This window comes from Pongo pygmaeus, chromosome 21 (assembly GCF_028885625.2).
Source record: "Pongo pygmaeus isolate AG05252 chromosome 21, NHGRI_mPonPyg2-v2.0_pri, whole genome shotgun sequence".
Classification (NCBI taxonomy): Eukaryota; Metazoa; Chordata; class Mammalia; order Primates; family Hominidae; genus Pongo; species Pongo pygmaeus.
This window is the reverse complement of record NC_072394.2, coordinates 18719513-18733529: the sequence shown is the minus strand read 5'-3', so window position 1 is coordinate 18733529 and position 14017 is coordinate 18719513. Positions and strand designations below refer to the sequence as shown.

At 44.2% G+C, this 14017-nt stretch overlaps 1 protein-coding gene across 1 annotated transcript; it reads left to right on the top strand.

The window, feature by feature from the left end:
• Nucleotides 1–301: 301 nt before the first annotated feature.
• LOC129021989 (cystatin-SA-like) lies at nt 302–3627 on the top strand. The gene is made up of 3 exons (XM_054468099.2): nt 302–586; nt 2119–2232; nt 3291–3627. The coding sequence occupies exons 1-3, from the start codon at nt 362–364 to the stop codon at nt 3372–3374; spliced, it is 423 nt and encodes a 140-aa protein (XP_054324074.1). The 5' UTR covers nt 302–361; the 3' UTR covers nt 3375–3627.
• Nucleotides 3628–14017: the final 10390 nt, after the last annotated feature.

Sequence of the window (14017 nt, the reverse complement as noted above, 5' to 3'; positions counted from 1 at the left end):
GTCACCTCTGTGGAGACCCGGTGACTCAAGCTTGGGAGCACTGGGGAAGAGAGGCATGGCTGGGGGAGGCTGCAGTGAGGACAGGAGAGGGGAGGAGGGGGAGATGGAGGAGGAGGCCTGGGAGGGGCAGGGAGAACTAAGGCAGGGAGGGAGCTTGTAGTGGCAGGGGAGTGAAAAAAGAGATGTTGAAAGATGAGAAGTGTAGAAAGAGGATTCAGGGAGTGGCGAGCATGGAGGGGGGTGGGGCTGGGCTGCCTAAGCAGGATAAATGCACAGCTGCCTGCAGGTGTGGGCTACCTGCCTCAGGCCCTCACCCTCCTCTCCTGCAGCTCCAGCTCTGTGCTCTGCCTCTGAGGAGACCATGGCCCGGCCCCTGTGTACCCTGCTGCTCCTGCTGGCTACCCTGGCTGTGGCCCTGGCCTGGAGCCCTGAGGAGGACAGGATAATCACGGGTGGCATCTTTAAAGCAGACCTCAATGATGAGGGGGTACAGCGTGCCCTTCACTTCGCCATCAGCGAGTATAACAAGGCCACTGAAGATGACTACTACAGACGCCCGCTGCGGGTACTGAGAGCCAGGCAACAGGTGGGTGCTGCCTCCACCCGAGGGGTCCTGAGTCCCAGCCTATTTGTTTCCCAACCCTCAAGAGCATTCCCAGCAAATCAACACTGACACATTCATGATCTAGTGCTCAGATTCATTCAGATTTCCCTGATTCTCTGCTGATGGCCTTCATGCCTAAGCATGCTCCTGGGCCATATACTGCAGCCACCGTCTGTCCTCTCAGCTTCCTTTAACCTGCAGCAGCCCCTGTGTCTGTACCATGACCATGGCATTTCCCAGGGTCCAGCAGGTGTGGATGGAGACTGTGCTGACACTGGGTGGGCTTGATGCTGCTCAGGATGAGATCCAGGCCATGAGGCTCATCCTCCTCCCTGAGTCCTCTCCACAGGGGCCACACAGGAACCTGGCTCCCTGTTCTGCAGAGCCCTGCTTCCCCAAGTCACACCCCTGAGCACAGACCCTTAGGGCTAGCGGCCTTCACACTCAGGCAGGCTGATCAACCCCTACAGCCTAGGGCGGCTGAGTCCCTGCTGGGGTGGAGCATGCCTGACACTGCCTCTACCAGCTGATGCAGAGTTAGACCTCCACCAGATGAGGACAGTGGTCACCCTGCAGAGCGGAGGAGGGTTCAGGTTGGGAGGGAGCTTCAGCAGGGCAACTGGGCCCAGCTTGACCTGCATCCCATGGCAGAGCAGCAAATAGTAACACAGCCTTTAGAGCTCCTCCACCTTCTCCTGGAAAATCAAAGGAATCCCCACCAGCCCTGTTTCTCCTGCAACTGTCAGCTGGGGCCCTCTCCCTGCACAGGAGGTACACTCCCTGGTGCCATGGTCCCCACTGGCCTGCATCTCCCTCTTAAACATGACAGTAACTTGGAGTGAAGCACAGGACATAGCAGACCGTCAGGCCTGGAAGCCTATTTTAGACATGGGTAAACTGATACTTGAGTGACCTCAGCAGTTCCTCCTGGTTCCAATGAATCCCTCAACCTAGGTTTCTCCACAGCTCTGCCACGTTGTGTCTGGGAGAGGCCTTGTGCAGGGAAAGGGTTCAATTCTAGTCTGTAATTGTAAGACACATAGGTGAGCTGCTGACTTTAGAAATGTAGCTTGATTCTCACGCTTGAAATGGTGGCATCTGGGCGGCCCCATTGACCCAAAATATCTGTGTGTGTGAAGCATCTCATTTCCTACTCTAAATGAAGTAATAAATCTAGGTTAAATGGAGGGAATGAGATTTTCGGAAGTTAGCTGAAATTTTGTCATCAGACAGCCTTCCTAGAAAAGATTCAGTGTTCCCTCACCCCTGAGCCACAGGTAGCAGAATTCAATGAATCCTTTTACCCAGCACAGAGAAAACAATGTTTAAGAGCAGGCATGAGGCCCAGAACCTGGCAGCTGACAGGAAAAGGGGGCTTGTGTGCCTTGTGGTGACATGTGGGCAGCTCATGAAGCCCCAAAGCAAGTCCAGTGACTCAGGCACAGTGAAGTGCCTGTGAGTGCATGAAACTGATGGGGGCGCTGTCCGTGTGTCCTGTTTTCTCATGTGTGTAGATCGTGGGTGGGGTGAATTACTTCTTCGACGTAGAGGTGGGCCGAACCATATGTACCAAGTCCCAGCCCAACTTGGACACTTGTGCCTTCCATGAACAGCCAGAACTGCAGAAGGTACGTTCCTGATATGGGTCCCAGGCCAGTCATGCACTGCAGAGTGGTGCATATGTGTCACCCTCTGCCTTACACATGTTTGGAGGCTGTGTGTGTGTGCAGGTGGGTATGTGAGGAGCCATGTATGCACAGATGAATACATGTTCATGTACTTGTGGGGGGTGTGCATGTAGGTGTGCATGTGGAAAGGGAAACGTGTACACACATGTGCCAGTGTGTGCAGGGAGGTTTATGGGAGCATGTGTGCCTGCGCATGGATGTGTGGGGGTGTATGGGGCTTTGTACATAGATCCATGGGGATGAGGCGTCCAAGTGAGTTTACGTAGTTGTCCATGTATGTGTAGATGGGGTGGTGAGGGAGGGAGATGATGTGTTTGATTTGCTAGGAAGGCTTTATCTTTGGAATGGTTACTAGAAGGTCAACTCTGCCTGCTTTGGGGTGTTGCCTGTTGGATGGGAAGAAGCAGCTGCAGGGCTGTGTGCTGGGCAGGGAGAAGGGGCTTTGTCTAATCCCAGGCCCTGTTAGCTGGGAAGCCCTGGACCTGCCCAGATCACCCAACACCAGCCTCTCCAAGGACCTGCTGGTTCTTGTGAGGTCTCCACTCAGGGAAGAGCCACACTCCCCTTGTTACCATTCCCCCCTGCCCCAGTTCTTTGAGGGGGAGTTGCCCTGCCCTGGGTTCTTCCCTCTGGCCCCTCTTAGTGCTGGCCTGGGTGCTGGAGGTGGAAGGAGCTGGGGGAAGTGAGCCACCTTCCCATGTCCTGCACCCTTGTGGCTCCCAAGGCCTTGCACAGGCTGCTCCTCACAGGGCTGTGCTGGGACAGGACCCCGCAGGCTGGGGTGGGGGCCCAATGCCACCTGGTGACTTGGAGCCTTGGGAGGGGTAAAGGAACTGTCACTATTCATTCTAGTTCAGTGCTCTGGGACTCAGCAGGGTTGGGTGAGGGCCCAGTGTCTCACCTCCATCCTACTCACCCAGGCTCTGACATCTCATGGCTGGGCATCTTCCCCTTTAACTTTAACCCACACTGATTGGCCCTCTCTCTTCCCTTCACAGAAACAGTTGTGCTCTTTCAAGATCCATGAAGTTGCCTGGGAGGACAGAATATCCCTGGTGAATTCCAGGTGTCAAGAAGCCTAGGGGTCTATGCCAGACCAGTCACACTGTCCACCTCCTACTCCCACCCCCCTGTAGTGCTCCCTCTCCTGGACTGGTGGCCCCATGCTGGGGGAAGTCTCCCCATGTGGCTGCACCAGGAGACAGACAGAGAAGACGGCAGGAGGCCTTTGTTACTCAGCAGGGGCTCTGCCCTCCCACCTTCCTTCTTGCTTCTCATAGCCCTGGTACATGGTACACACAACCCCACCTCCTGCAATAAAACAGTAGCATCGCCTCCCTCTGAGCTCTTGGCTGTCTGGGGATGTGCACACAAGCAGGGTTTCTGCAGTTCCTTTATGAAGCCTCCTTGTTCTGCTGGAGTGGAGATCAGAAGAGTACCTGGGAGCTGACGTGGCCACAGCAAGGCCGTCAGGGGAGTTGCTGGCACTTTCGGAGACCTGAGCTTCAGAACAGGGAGAGAGCAGCCAGGGGCTAGGAACCCAGGCCTTCAGCTGCAGCAGCCCCTTGTGACGGGGTCAGGGAGAGGAGGGGGCCCAGGCTGCTGCCTGGGAAACTGGGCTGGTGCTTTGGTCTGAGCTCCTGATCTGACCAGGAGGCGGGGGCTGGCTGTGTCCACAGCCAGGGGTCAGGCCTCGGTGGAGCTCACCAGGCCATAGATTCCATCTGTGCTTTCAGATTTGAGCAAACTCCAGGGACTGAACTTCTCTCATCAAACCCCCTAGACATGAAATAGATAGTGATCGACGTGTGGCTCTCTCCACAGGAAACTTTAGGCCCCTACATGGAAACAAAGTCCAGAAGTGTGTGTGTGTGTTTGTGTGTGTGTGTGTGTGTGTAACTGATTGGGAAAAATGCCACGGAGACCAAAGACAGGCAACATCAACAGAGAAAGCAGCACCTGCTGTCATCCATCCTGGGAGGGTGTGCCCCAGGCTGGGAGGTTATCTCCTACGCTAGGAAGCTTTGCCCTAGAAGAGTTTTACACATCCACATCCAGCCGCTCTTTCTCTGGACTTGGATATAAAACGAGCACTCAGGTCAGGCTTCTTGGCAGGGATGGAGAAGCTAAAACACAAATGGAAGTGACATGCAGTGGACACTCATTCCTTTCCAAAAGGATGTTTTAATTAATAAATAACATCATCTTAGTGTCAAAACCATTCTGTAAAATATTGGGTAGTTGTGCTTCAAAGAAGAAGCTACAGTCCTAAGTCCTCGCCAACCCTGCACGGCCCTTCCCTTTGCCATGTCAGGGCAGAGGGGTGCAGCCCTCAGGGCAGGTGCCTCTGGGAAGGGCTCTTAACTATCTCCCATGCCTAGAGCTGCATTGACCAAGGGTGGCTGCCATGAACACCGAGGGGGAAATGACAAAGGGGAAACTGCCCAAACAGCCCTGAGGCCAGCACCCCGTGTGCCACACATAGAAAGCCAGGAGGAGAATGTTATGGTGGGGAGAGTGGGGAGCATCTGCTTCATTTCCTCTCTACCACCACGGGATTTAACCAAGGTTTTAAGTTTAGGAAAATGAAGCATTGTCGAGGAGGCCATGAGCTGAGGAGATTTGAGTTTGGGCCTCACCTGGTGTCAGGGGGTCGGGTGTTGCACACACTGATTCAGGCTTCTGTTGGAAGAGAGGGGCTGAGAGCAGAACAGCAGGTGCCCGGGAATGGTGGTCAGGGGCGAAGTCTTCCCTGCATGGAGATCCTTATGGTTCTCTGCCTGGGGAAGGGTCTGTCTTGACATAAGCCACCACCATGCAAGGACACAAGGAACAGGTGATTTTGTGTAAAGCAGTAACTTTTCTGACATCTCTCTTCCTGGGGAAGTGGAGGGGGAAGTCTGACTCTGTAGAGGGCTTCCTCCACTATCTGGGTACCTGCCCCGAAAATCATGTAGGTTCTTTTCTATTTTCCTAAGCATTGGCTAGCTTGAGAAATAAAGGGACCGAGTACAAAAGAGAGAAATTTTAAAGCTGGGTGTCCGGGGGAGACATGACACATTGGTAGGATCCATGATGCTCCATAAGCAGTAAAAACCAGCAAGTTTTTATTACGGACTTTCAAAAAGGGAGAGAGTGTGCGAATAGGTGTGGGTGACAGACATCAAGTACTTTACAAGGTAATAGAATATCACAAGGCCAGTGGAGGCAGGGTGAGATCACATGACCACAGGACCAAGTCGAAACTAAAATTGCTAATGAAGTTTTGGGCACCATTGTCACTGATAATATCTTATCAGGAGACAGAGTTTTGAGATCAACCAGTCTGACCAAAATTTATTAGGCGGGAATTTCCTCTTCCTAATAAACCTGGGAGTGCTATGGGAGACTGGAGTTTATTTCACCCCTGCAGTCTCGACCATAAGAGACAGGTATGCCCTGGGGGGACCAGTTCAGAGACCTACCCCTAGGTGCGCATTCTCTTTCTCAGGGATATCCCATGCTGAGAAAAAGAATTCAGTGATATTTCTCCCATTTGCTTTTGAAAGAAGAGAAGTATATCTCTGTTCTGCCTGGCTCACGGGAGTCAGAGTTTAAGGTTATCTCTCTTATTCCCTGAACAATTGCTGTTATCCTGTTCTTTTTTCAGGGTGCCCACATTTCATATTGCTAAAACACACATGCTGTACAATTTGTGTGGTTGATGCAATTATTACAGGGTTCTGAGATGATATACATCCTCCTCAACAGAAAGGATTAAGAGATTAAATTAAAGAAAGGCATAGGAAAGCTCAAGGGTATTGATTGGGGAAGTGATAAGCGTCCATGGAGTCTTTCCAATTTATGTTTGGAGATTGCAGTAAACATAGGCATAAGAAATTACAAAAGTATTACTTTGGGGAACAAATAAATGTCCATAAAATCTTCACAATCCAAATTCTTCTGCTATCGCTTCAGCCAGTCCCTCTGTTTGGGGTCCCTGACTTCCTGCAACACTCCACCATCTCCCAGTGTGTCTGTTTCCTAGGAGGGGAGCAGGGGACAGGGAAGCTTGAAGGTGAGCCTGTGGGTCTTCATCTTCTGGACCAAGCTGAAGGTCTGCGCTCTTCTGGAAGCTACCGGGTTTAGGGAGTAAACAAGCCTCCTGAGGGTCATGTTTTGGAAATATTGCACCCATTCTAAGAGTTCCTTTAGCAAAAATACTGTCACACATTCTTGCTAAAAGAGTAGAACCACAGAGGTTAGAAAGTACACCTTCAGCATAGACAAATCACTCTGGAAAGAGAGGTAAGTCCATTGGAGGCCTGGGAAGCAGAAACCAGTGCGGTCATTTCTTGGGCAGGTGGATTCTCAGCACTATGATCAGAGGCAACCCAGATGCCATGAGGTCTGAGGCTTACATAATTCAGAGGGTTATCTGCATGAAAAATAGCATAATATAACCAATTACAAACTAAGCACAGAAGTGAGTGTTTATTTAAGAAGAGGAAATAAGTCACAACAAATTACTCATTTTAAAGTCCTGATAAATAGTACAATCATCTGAAATTCCAGAAAAATGGTGTACATCCTAGTGTGATCAGTCACAAAGCTGATTTTGCAAGTCAACAGACTTAAAATTATTGGCTTGTAGCAAAAAGGGAATAAATTCACAATAGCAAACCTGAGATGATTCAAAAAACAAAGCAAAGAGGTTATTATAAGACTATGGGGAGGGATTTTTGAGGCTGTAGTGATGGACTCAGAGCATAGCAGGCCTCAATGTTGGCAGCCAGTGTCAACTCTGGTCTGCAAAGTGGACCTAGGTCCTGTGTCCTTAGAATCCATAAAGTCCGGTCATATGTGGAACGTTCCATCCAGAAACCCCTCCTCTGTAGCTCTGTGCTTCTGTTTAAAGGTGGATATAGATCATCCAGGCAGTGGGATGTTCTTCTTACTCATAAGCAAAGTTTCTAACAGCCCCTGGCACTAGAGAACAATGTCTTCCACTGAGTCAGAAAGGAGTCGTCAGCCAAGGAAGAGGCTGCTTGACTTTTCAAACCTGCAGCTTGAGAGAAACATTGTTTCCTGTTCATGATATCACTGGCTTTGTCCTCATCAGTCCATCCATCCACCTTGGAGAAGAAAGGGCAGATTTACTCTTCTTTAATTTGTGTTCTGTTTACTTGCTAACATAACATTTTTATAAATTAGCTACTTGACAACAGTGTAATAAGTTATTTCTATGTTTTCATACTCAACTATTGAGTCACTATTTGCTTCATCACATAACATTGATTTTATAATAGAACTTTCTATAAATATAGCAGAAAGGTAAACCAGTCTTTCCACTCAGTTTGATCACTTTAAAATTCTGATAAATACTACAGACATCCAAAATTATGAAACAATACAATCAATCCTACTTGTGAAAATCATGGTTTGTAACATTTTCTTTCTGCCTCAAAACTCACATTGGTAATATTATGCAAATTTGTCTGATTGTTGTCTAATATGGAAAAGCTTCCAGTTTTCTTTCATGTGAGCTCTAAGACTTTTGTATTTTCTAAATTTTCTTGACTTAAGATTGATGATCTTAAAGACTCTATTGACAATGCTCACTAAACACAGCATTTTAAAACTCTCACTGTTGCAGTGGGCTTTAAAATCTTGCAAATGTGTAATTATATACTATATTGATTACCTTATGGAATGCGCAGAAAGAGTTTGTCCTGAAAGAAGTATTTCTTCAAGCCATCTTACTGTTGGTCAAAGTTTTACACCTGTGTTGTCTGGAGCTGTGAGATTTCATCAGGATAAGAGGAGGATGGAGGCCAAGTCTGATCCATCGGGTCTGTGCCACCTCAAAGGCATACATCCTTGCTGTGAGTAGTTCACAACAGTGGTCTGCACCCTACAAGTGTGAAAATCAAGAAATTCTATCTCAAAAAATTCCCATAAAAAAATAAAACAACTTGGGTCTCACTTGGGTAAAATGAAAAACAAAATAACATATAATAAAAACAAACTGCATGGTACACAAACTATTGTTCATACCATATTAGTGAGTACATTTTCATGAGGATAACACTTTCATTTTTCACTAGGTGTCAAAAAGAGCCCAATCTTTTGGGGCCTATTGTCAGCCTTCCTAAAGACAATACATTCTGAAGAAAATTTCCTATCCCATCAAACTAAGCTTCATAAACAAAGAAGAAAATAAATCCTTTTCCAGAAAAGCAGTCACTGAGAAAATGTGTTGCCACTAGACTAGCTTTACAAGAGATGCTTAAAGGAATTCTGAACATGGAAATAAGGGAACAATACCTACTTTTGCAAGAATACAGTTAAATACATAGCTCAGAGACAGTATATAGCAACAGCACAATACATACTACAAGGAAACCAGCTGTCACCTTCACGATAGGATCAAAAACTCACATATAAATATTAACCTTGGGCCAAGCACAGTGGCTCTGCCTGTAATCCCAGCACTTTGGGAGGCAAAGGTGGGTGGATCATAAGGTCAAGTGTTCGAGACCAGCCTGGCCAGCATGGTGAAACCCAATGTCTTCTAAAACTACAAAAAATAATCTGGGCATGGTGATGCATCCATATAATACCAGCTACTTGGGAGGCTGAGTCAGGAGAATCACTTGAACCCAGGAGACAGAGGTTTCAGTAAACTGAGATCGTGCCATTGTACTCCAGCCTGGGCAATAGAGCAAGTCTCTGTCTCAAACAAACAAACTAACAAAGAAAAAATATTAACCGTGACTATAAACTGCCTAAATAACCTACTTAAAAGGCACAGATTACAAGTTGCATTTAAAAACCCAGACCCATCCATCTGCTGTCTTTGAAAAGATCTATCTCACACATAATGACACCCATAGTCTCAACAAAAAGAGTTGGAGGGAGATCTATCACACAAATGGAAAACAAAAAAGGGAGTGGCTTGCTATTTTCACATCAGATGAAACAGACTTTAATACCAAAACAGGAACTTAAAAAGGACAAAGAAGGGCATTACATGATGACAAAGGGTTCAATTAAACAAGAAGACTTAATTATCCTTAAACATATATGCACCCAACATTGCAGCCCCCAGACTGATAAAAAAGAATGCCCAGGCCCACAAAAAGAATTAGTCACAGAATAATAATGGGGTACTTCAACATCCCAATGGCAGTGTTAGACAGATAATTGACATAGAAAACTAACAAAGAAATTCTGGATTTAAATTTGATTCTTCACCAATTGGACCTAATAGACATCTATAGAATACACCACCGACCAAACACAGAACACACTTTCTTCTCATGGGACCACAGAGCATACTCTAAGACAGACCACATGCTCAGCCATGAAGCAAGTCTCAATAAATTAAGAAAAGAAAATCATACTAACTGTACTCTCAGACCACAGTGGAATAAAAATAGAAATCAATACCAATAAGACAAAATGAACTAAAAATAGAAATACATACCGAAGAGAGTTGCTGAAGACACAATTTTTCCTGAGTGATAGGAACTATGGCCAGGAACAGCTATGCAGTCTTGGACTTCTGTGTGGGTGTCATTTCTGGGTGCCCCAGCCTGCCCCCTTTGTCAGTTGGGAAGTGTGTCCCACCAGTATTGAGCTGCTGGTCTGAATGGGGAGTGTGGGTCAGAGCTCCCTTATACTGCAAATAATATGGCAAAGCAACAACCACCATCAAGTCCAAGCCTGGGGATATTTCCCAGCATTCAACACTTCAACTTGCCTGAAATAAAGGCTTGGCACCTCTCCCATTAAAAGACCTTATTGCAACAGCCATTTCTCCACTCTGCAGCAAACTTTTTTGTTGCTTACTGAAGGACATACTTACAGGCATTTTGCCCATCTGCTCACATAGATTAAGATCCTGGGTCACCCCTCCATTGCTGTGCAGACATCTTGGTGCAGAAGCACCCTCTTCACTCCACAACCAGGCATAATTTCAAGAATTCAGTACACCCCCCTCACCTGGATTAGGAATATAAGTTGCATTTCCCTTCTAATGCAGAGATCTTGGTACATCTGTACTTTTCTACTCCTCTCCAGGGCATACTTCCAAGCACTCAGTGCACCTGCTCTACAGGACTGGAACCCTGACTCACTTCTCTTGTCCTGTGTGGAAATCTTTGTTCAGGAGTGCCCTCTCTGTCATGCTCAGGGATATTTCCAGGCATGCTGATTACCCATTTACCTGGAATAGGAACCTGAGCTGCCCCTCCCTTCTCATGCAGAGATCTTGGTGCAACAGCACCATCTCCACTCCATGCTGGGCACATTCCTAGGCATTTGGAGAATCTTCTCACCTGGATTAGGAGCCTCAGCCACCCCTCCCTTCAGGTGCATAGGTCTTGAATCAGCAGCACGCACTGTGCTGCATGACTCGACATATCTTAATTCATGTGGGGTACTCGCTTTTCTAGATTACCACTCCCTTTCCAGGCAGAGAACACTGGGCAGCAGAGGATTATCCCCTCCATACCCAGGCACATCTCTGGATGTTTTGCAGCTGCCTCTTTATCTGCCCCCAGAGCTGGTGCTTGCACCTACCACGGGTGGACTTGTAGGCATGTCTGCATTCTCTGGCCCAAGCCAGCTTGGTCCCTCAGTCCAGGACTGTACAGGGAGCTCACACCACTGTGCATTCCACAGCATAGCCCATTGCCTGGGGCAACAGAAAGCATCTCATCATACACAAAGATCAAGTATATGCCCCATCTGCATCAGCCTTAGCTGGTTCTTATCCATAAGCACCACTCCCTGGCTTGGAAAATAAATGGCACAATCTAATAGAAAATCTGCTGGCAGAAATGCATAGCACTGGAGAATAAGATAAGCTTCCTGAGACCTCAGCTACACTGGACATGTAAGAGGAAGTGAACCCACTCATTTGTCCCTTCACCACAACTAAAACCGATATCTAAGAAAGCCACCATACAAAGACTATCTATAACCAAGGAACATACACAGAAACTTTGACAATGAAAGCATCCAGACCCAAAGTTGAACCGTACACACCACACATTATACACATACTCAAGGGAGAAAAGGAAAAAATAAAAACATCCCTTCCAAATGAAAGTAAATTAAAAAATTAGAAATAGAGATAGCTTTGAGGATGAGAAGGAACCAGAGAAAAAATTCCAAAAGCATGGAAAAGCAGAGTATAACAATACCTCAAAAGGACCATACTAACTCTCCAGCAATGGGTCTTCATGAAAATAATGCTTTTGAAATGCCTGACAAAGAAATTAAAATACTGATTTTTAAAAAGCACAATATAATCCAAGAGAAAGTGGAAAACCAACATAAATCAGAAATACTATTCAAGTATCAAAAAAGATAGATTTTTAAATACCCATACAACTACTAGAAATAAAAAATGTATTGGTGAAATTTTAAAATCCAGTTAAAAGCTTCAATAGTAGGCTTGACCAAAGCAGAAGAAATTATTTCAGAGATGGAAAGTAGGTCTTTGAAATTAACCCAGTCAGACAAAAATAAAGGAAAAAAAATAATGATTAAAGATTCCAAGAAATGTGGGACCATATAGAAAGCATGTAAAACTAGGAGTCATACATATTTCAGAGACAGAAGAAAAAGGAAAAAAATAGAAAAATCTATAAATGAGACCAAGAAGGTAATTATATAATGATAAAGAAATTTATTTGAGAAGATCTAACAATTTCAAATACATTTGCACCAAACATTGGAAAACCTAGATTCATAAAACAAATACTGCTACACCTAAAATAAGAGATAGATAAAAATACAGTATTAAGAGGGGACTTCAGTATCCCACTGACAGAACTAGACAGTTTATTGAGGAAGAAAATCAACCAAAAAATTCTGGAATTAAGTTGAACTGTAGATCAAATGGACCTAACACATACTTACACAATATTCTACTCTAAAACTTCAGAATACACAGTCTTCTGTTGTATGCATAAAACATTTTCAAAAATTTACCATATGCTAGGCCACAATGAAAATTTCAATACATGTAAAATATTGAAATCATATCAAATATCTTCTTGAACCACAGTGAAATAAAAATAGAGATCAACACTAAGAGGAATACTCAAAACTATGCAAATACATGAAAATAAAATGATCTGCTTCTGAATGACTGTTGGGTCAATCATAAAATTAAAATCCACATCAAAAAATTGTAAATGAATAAAAATAAAGATATAGCTTGCAAAAATGTCTGAAAAACAACCAAATCAGTGCTAAGAGGGAAGTTTATAACACTAACTGCCTACATGAAAAAGATAGATCACAAATAAGCAACTTAACATTATACCTCAAGAAACTTGAGAAAAAAGAACAAACCACATCAAAGACTAGTAAAAGAAAAAAAAATAATGATCACAAAAGTTCTAAATGAAATTGGGACCAAAAAAAAAAAAAAGAAATGAAGTTAGTTCTTTGAAAAGATAAACAAAATCAATAGACCACTAGTTAGATTAACCAACAAACAAAGAGAGAAGATTCAAACAAGTGCAACCAGAAGTGATAAAGGTGTCATTACAACTGATACAACAGAAGTACAGAAGATTATCACAGACTACTCTGAGAATCTCCATGTGAACAAATGAGAAAATCTAGAAGAAATAGATGGATTTCTGGAAATATACAACGCCCTAAGTTTCAACCAGGAAGAAATAGAAATTTTGAACAGACCAATAATGAGTAATAAAATTGAATTAGTAAGAAAAAAAAAAAAAAACTCCCAACAACAACAAAAAATCTAGGACCAGATGAGTTCACAGCCAAATACTATCAGATGTACAAGACAGAACTGCTGCCATTCTTACTGAAACTTTTCCAAAAAGGGAATCTTCTCTAATTTATTCTATGCATCCAGCATTGCAATGATACCAAAAATAGACAAGGACATAACCAAAAACAACAACAACAAAAAAACTACAAACCAATATATCTAATAAACATAGAAGAAAAATCCTCAACAAAATGCTACCACACTAAATCCAACAGCATATCAAAGACATAATACACCAAGATTGAATGGGTTTTATTCCAGAGATGCAAGATTGATTCTACATACACATCAAAAAAGAGGATTCACCACGTACACAGAATTAAAAATAAAAATCATGTGATCATATCAAAAGATTCCAGAAAAGGCATTTAACAAAATCCAGCATCTCTTTCTAATAAAACCCTTACCAAACTAGGCATAGAAAGAACATACCTCAAAATGATAAATGCCATATATGACCAACCGAAAGCCAACATCATTCTGAATGAAGAAAAGTTGAAAGCATTTTCCCTGAGAATAGGATTAAGGTAAGGATACCCACTATGACTACTGCTATTCAACATACTACAGGAAGTTCTAGCTAAAGCAATCAGGCAGAAGAAAGAAATAAGTACATTCAAATTGTAAAAGAGGAAGTCAAATTTTCTGTTTTCTTTTATGACATGATCTTATACCTAGAAAACCCTAAAGATTCCCCCAAAGACTCTTCAATTTGATAAATTTCCTCATGAAAGTTTCAGGATACAAAATTAATGTACAAAAATCAGTAGCATTTCTACATAACAATAATGACCAAGCTGAGAACCAAATCAAGAATTCAATCCAATTCATAATAGCTACAAAAAGTAATAAAATTCCTAGAAACACATTTAACCAAGGAGGTGAAAGATCTCTACAAAAAGAACTACAAAACACTAAAGAAGG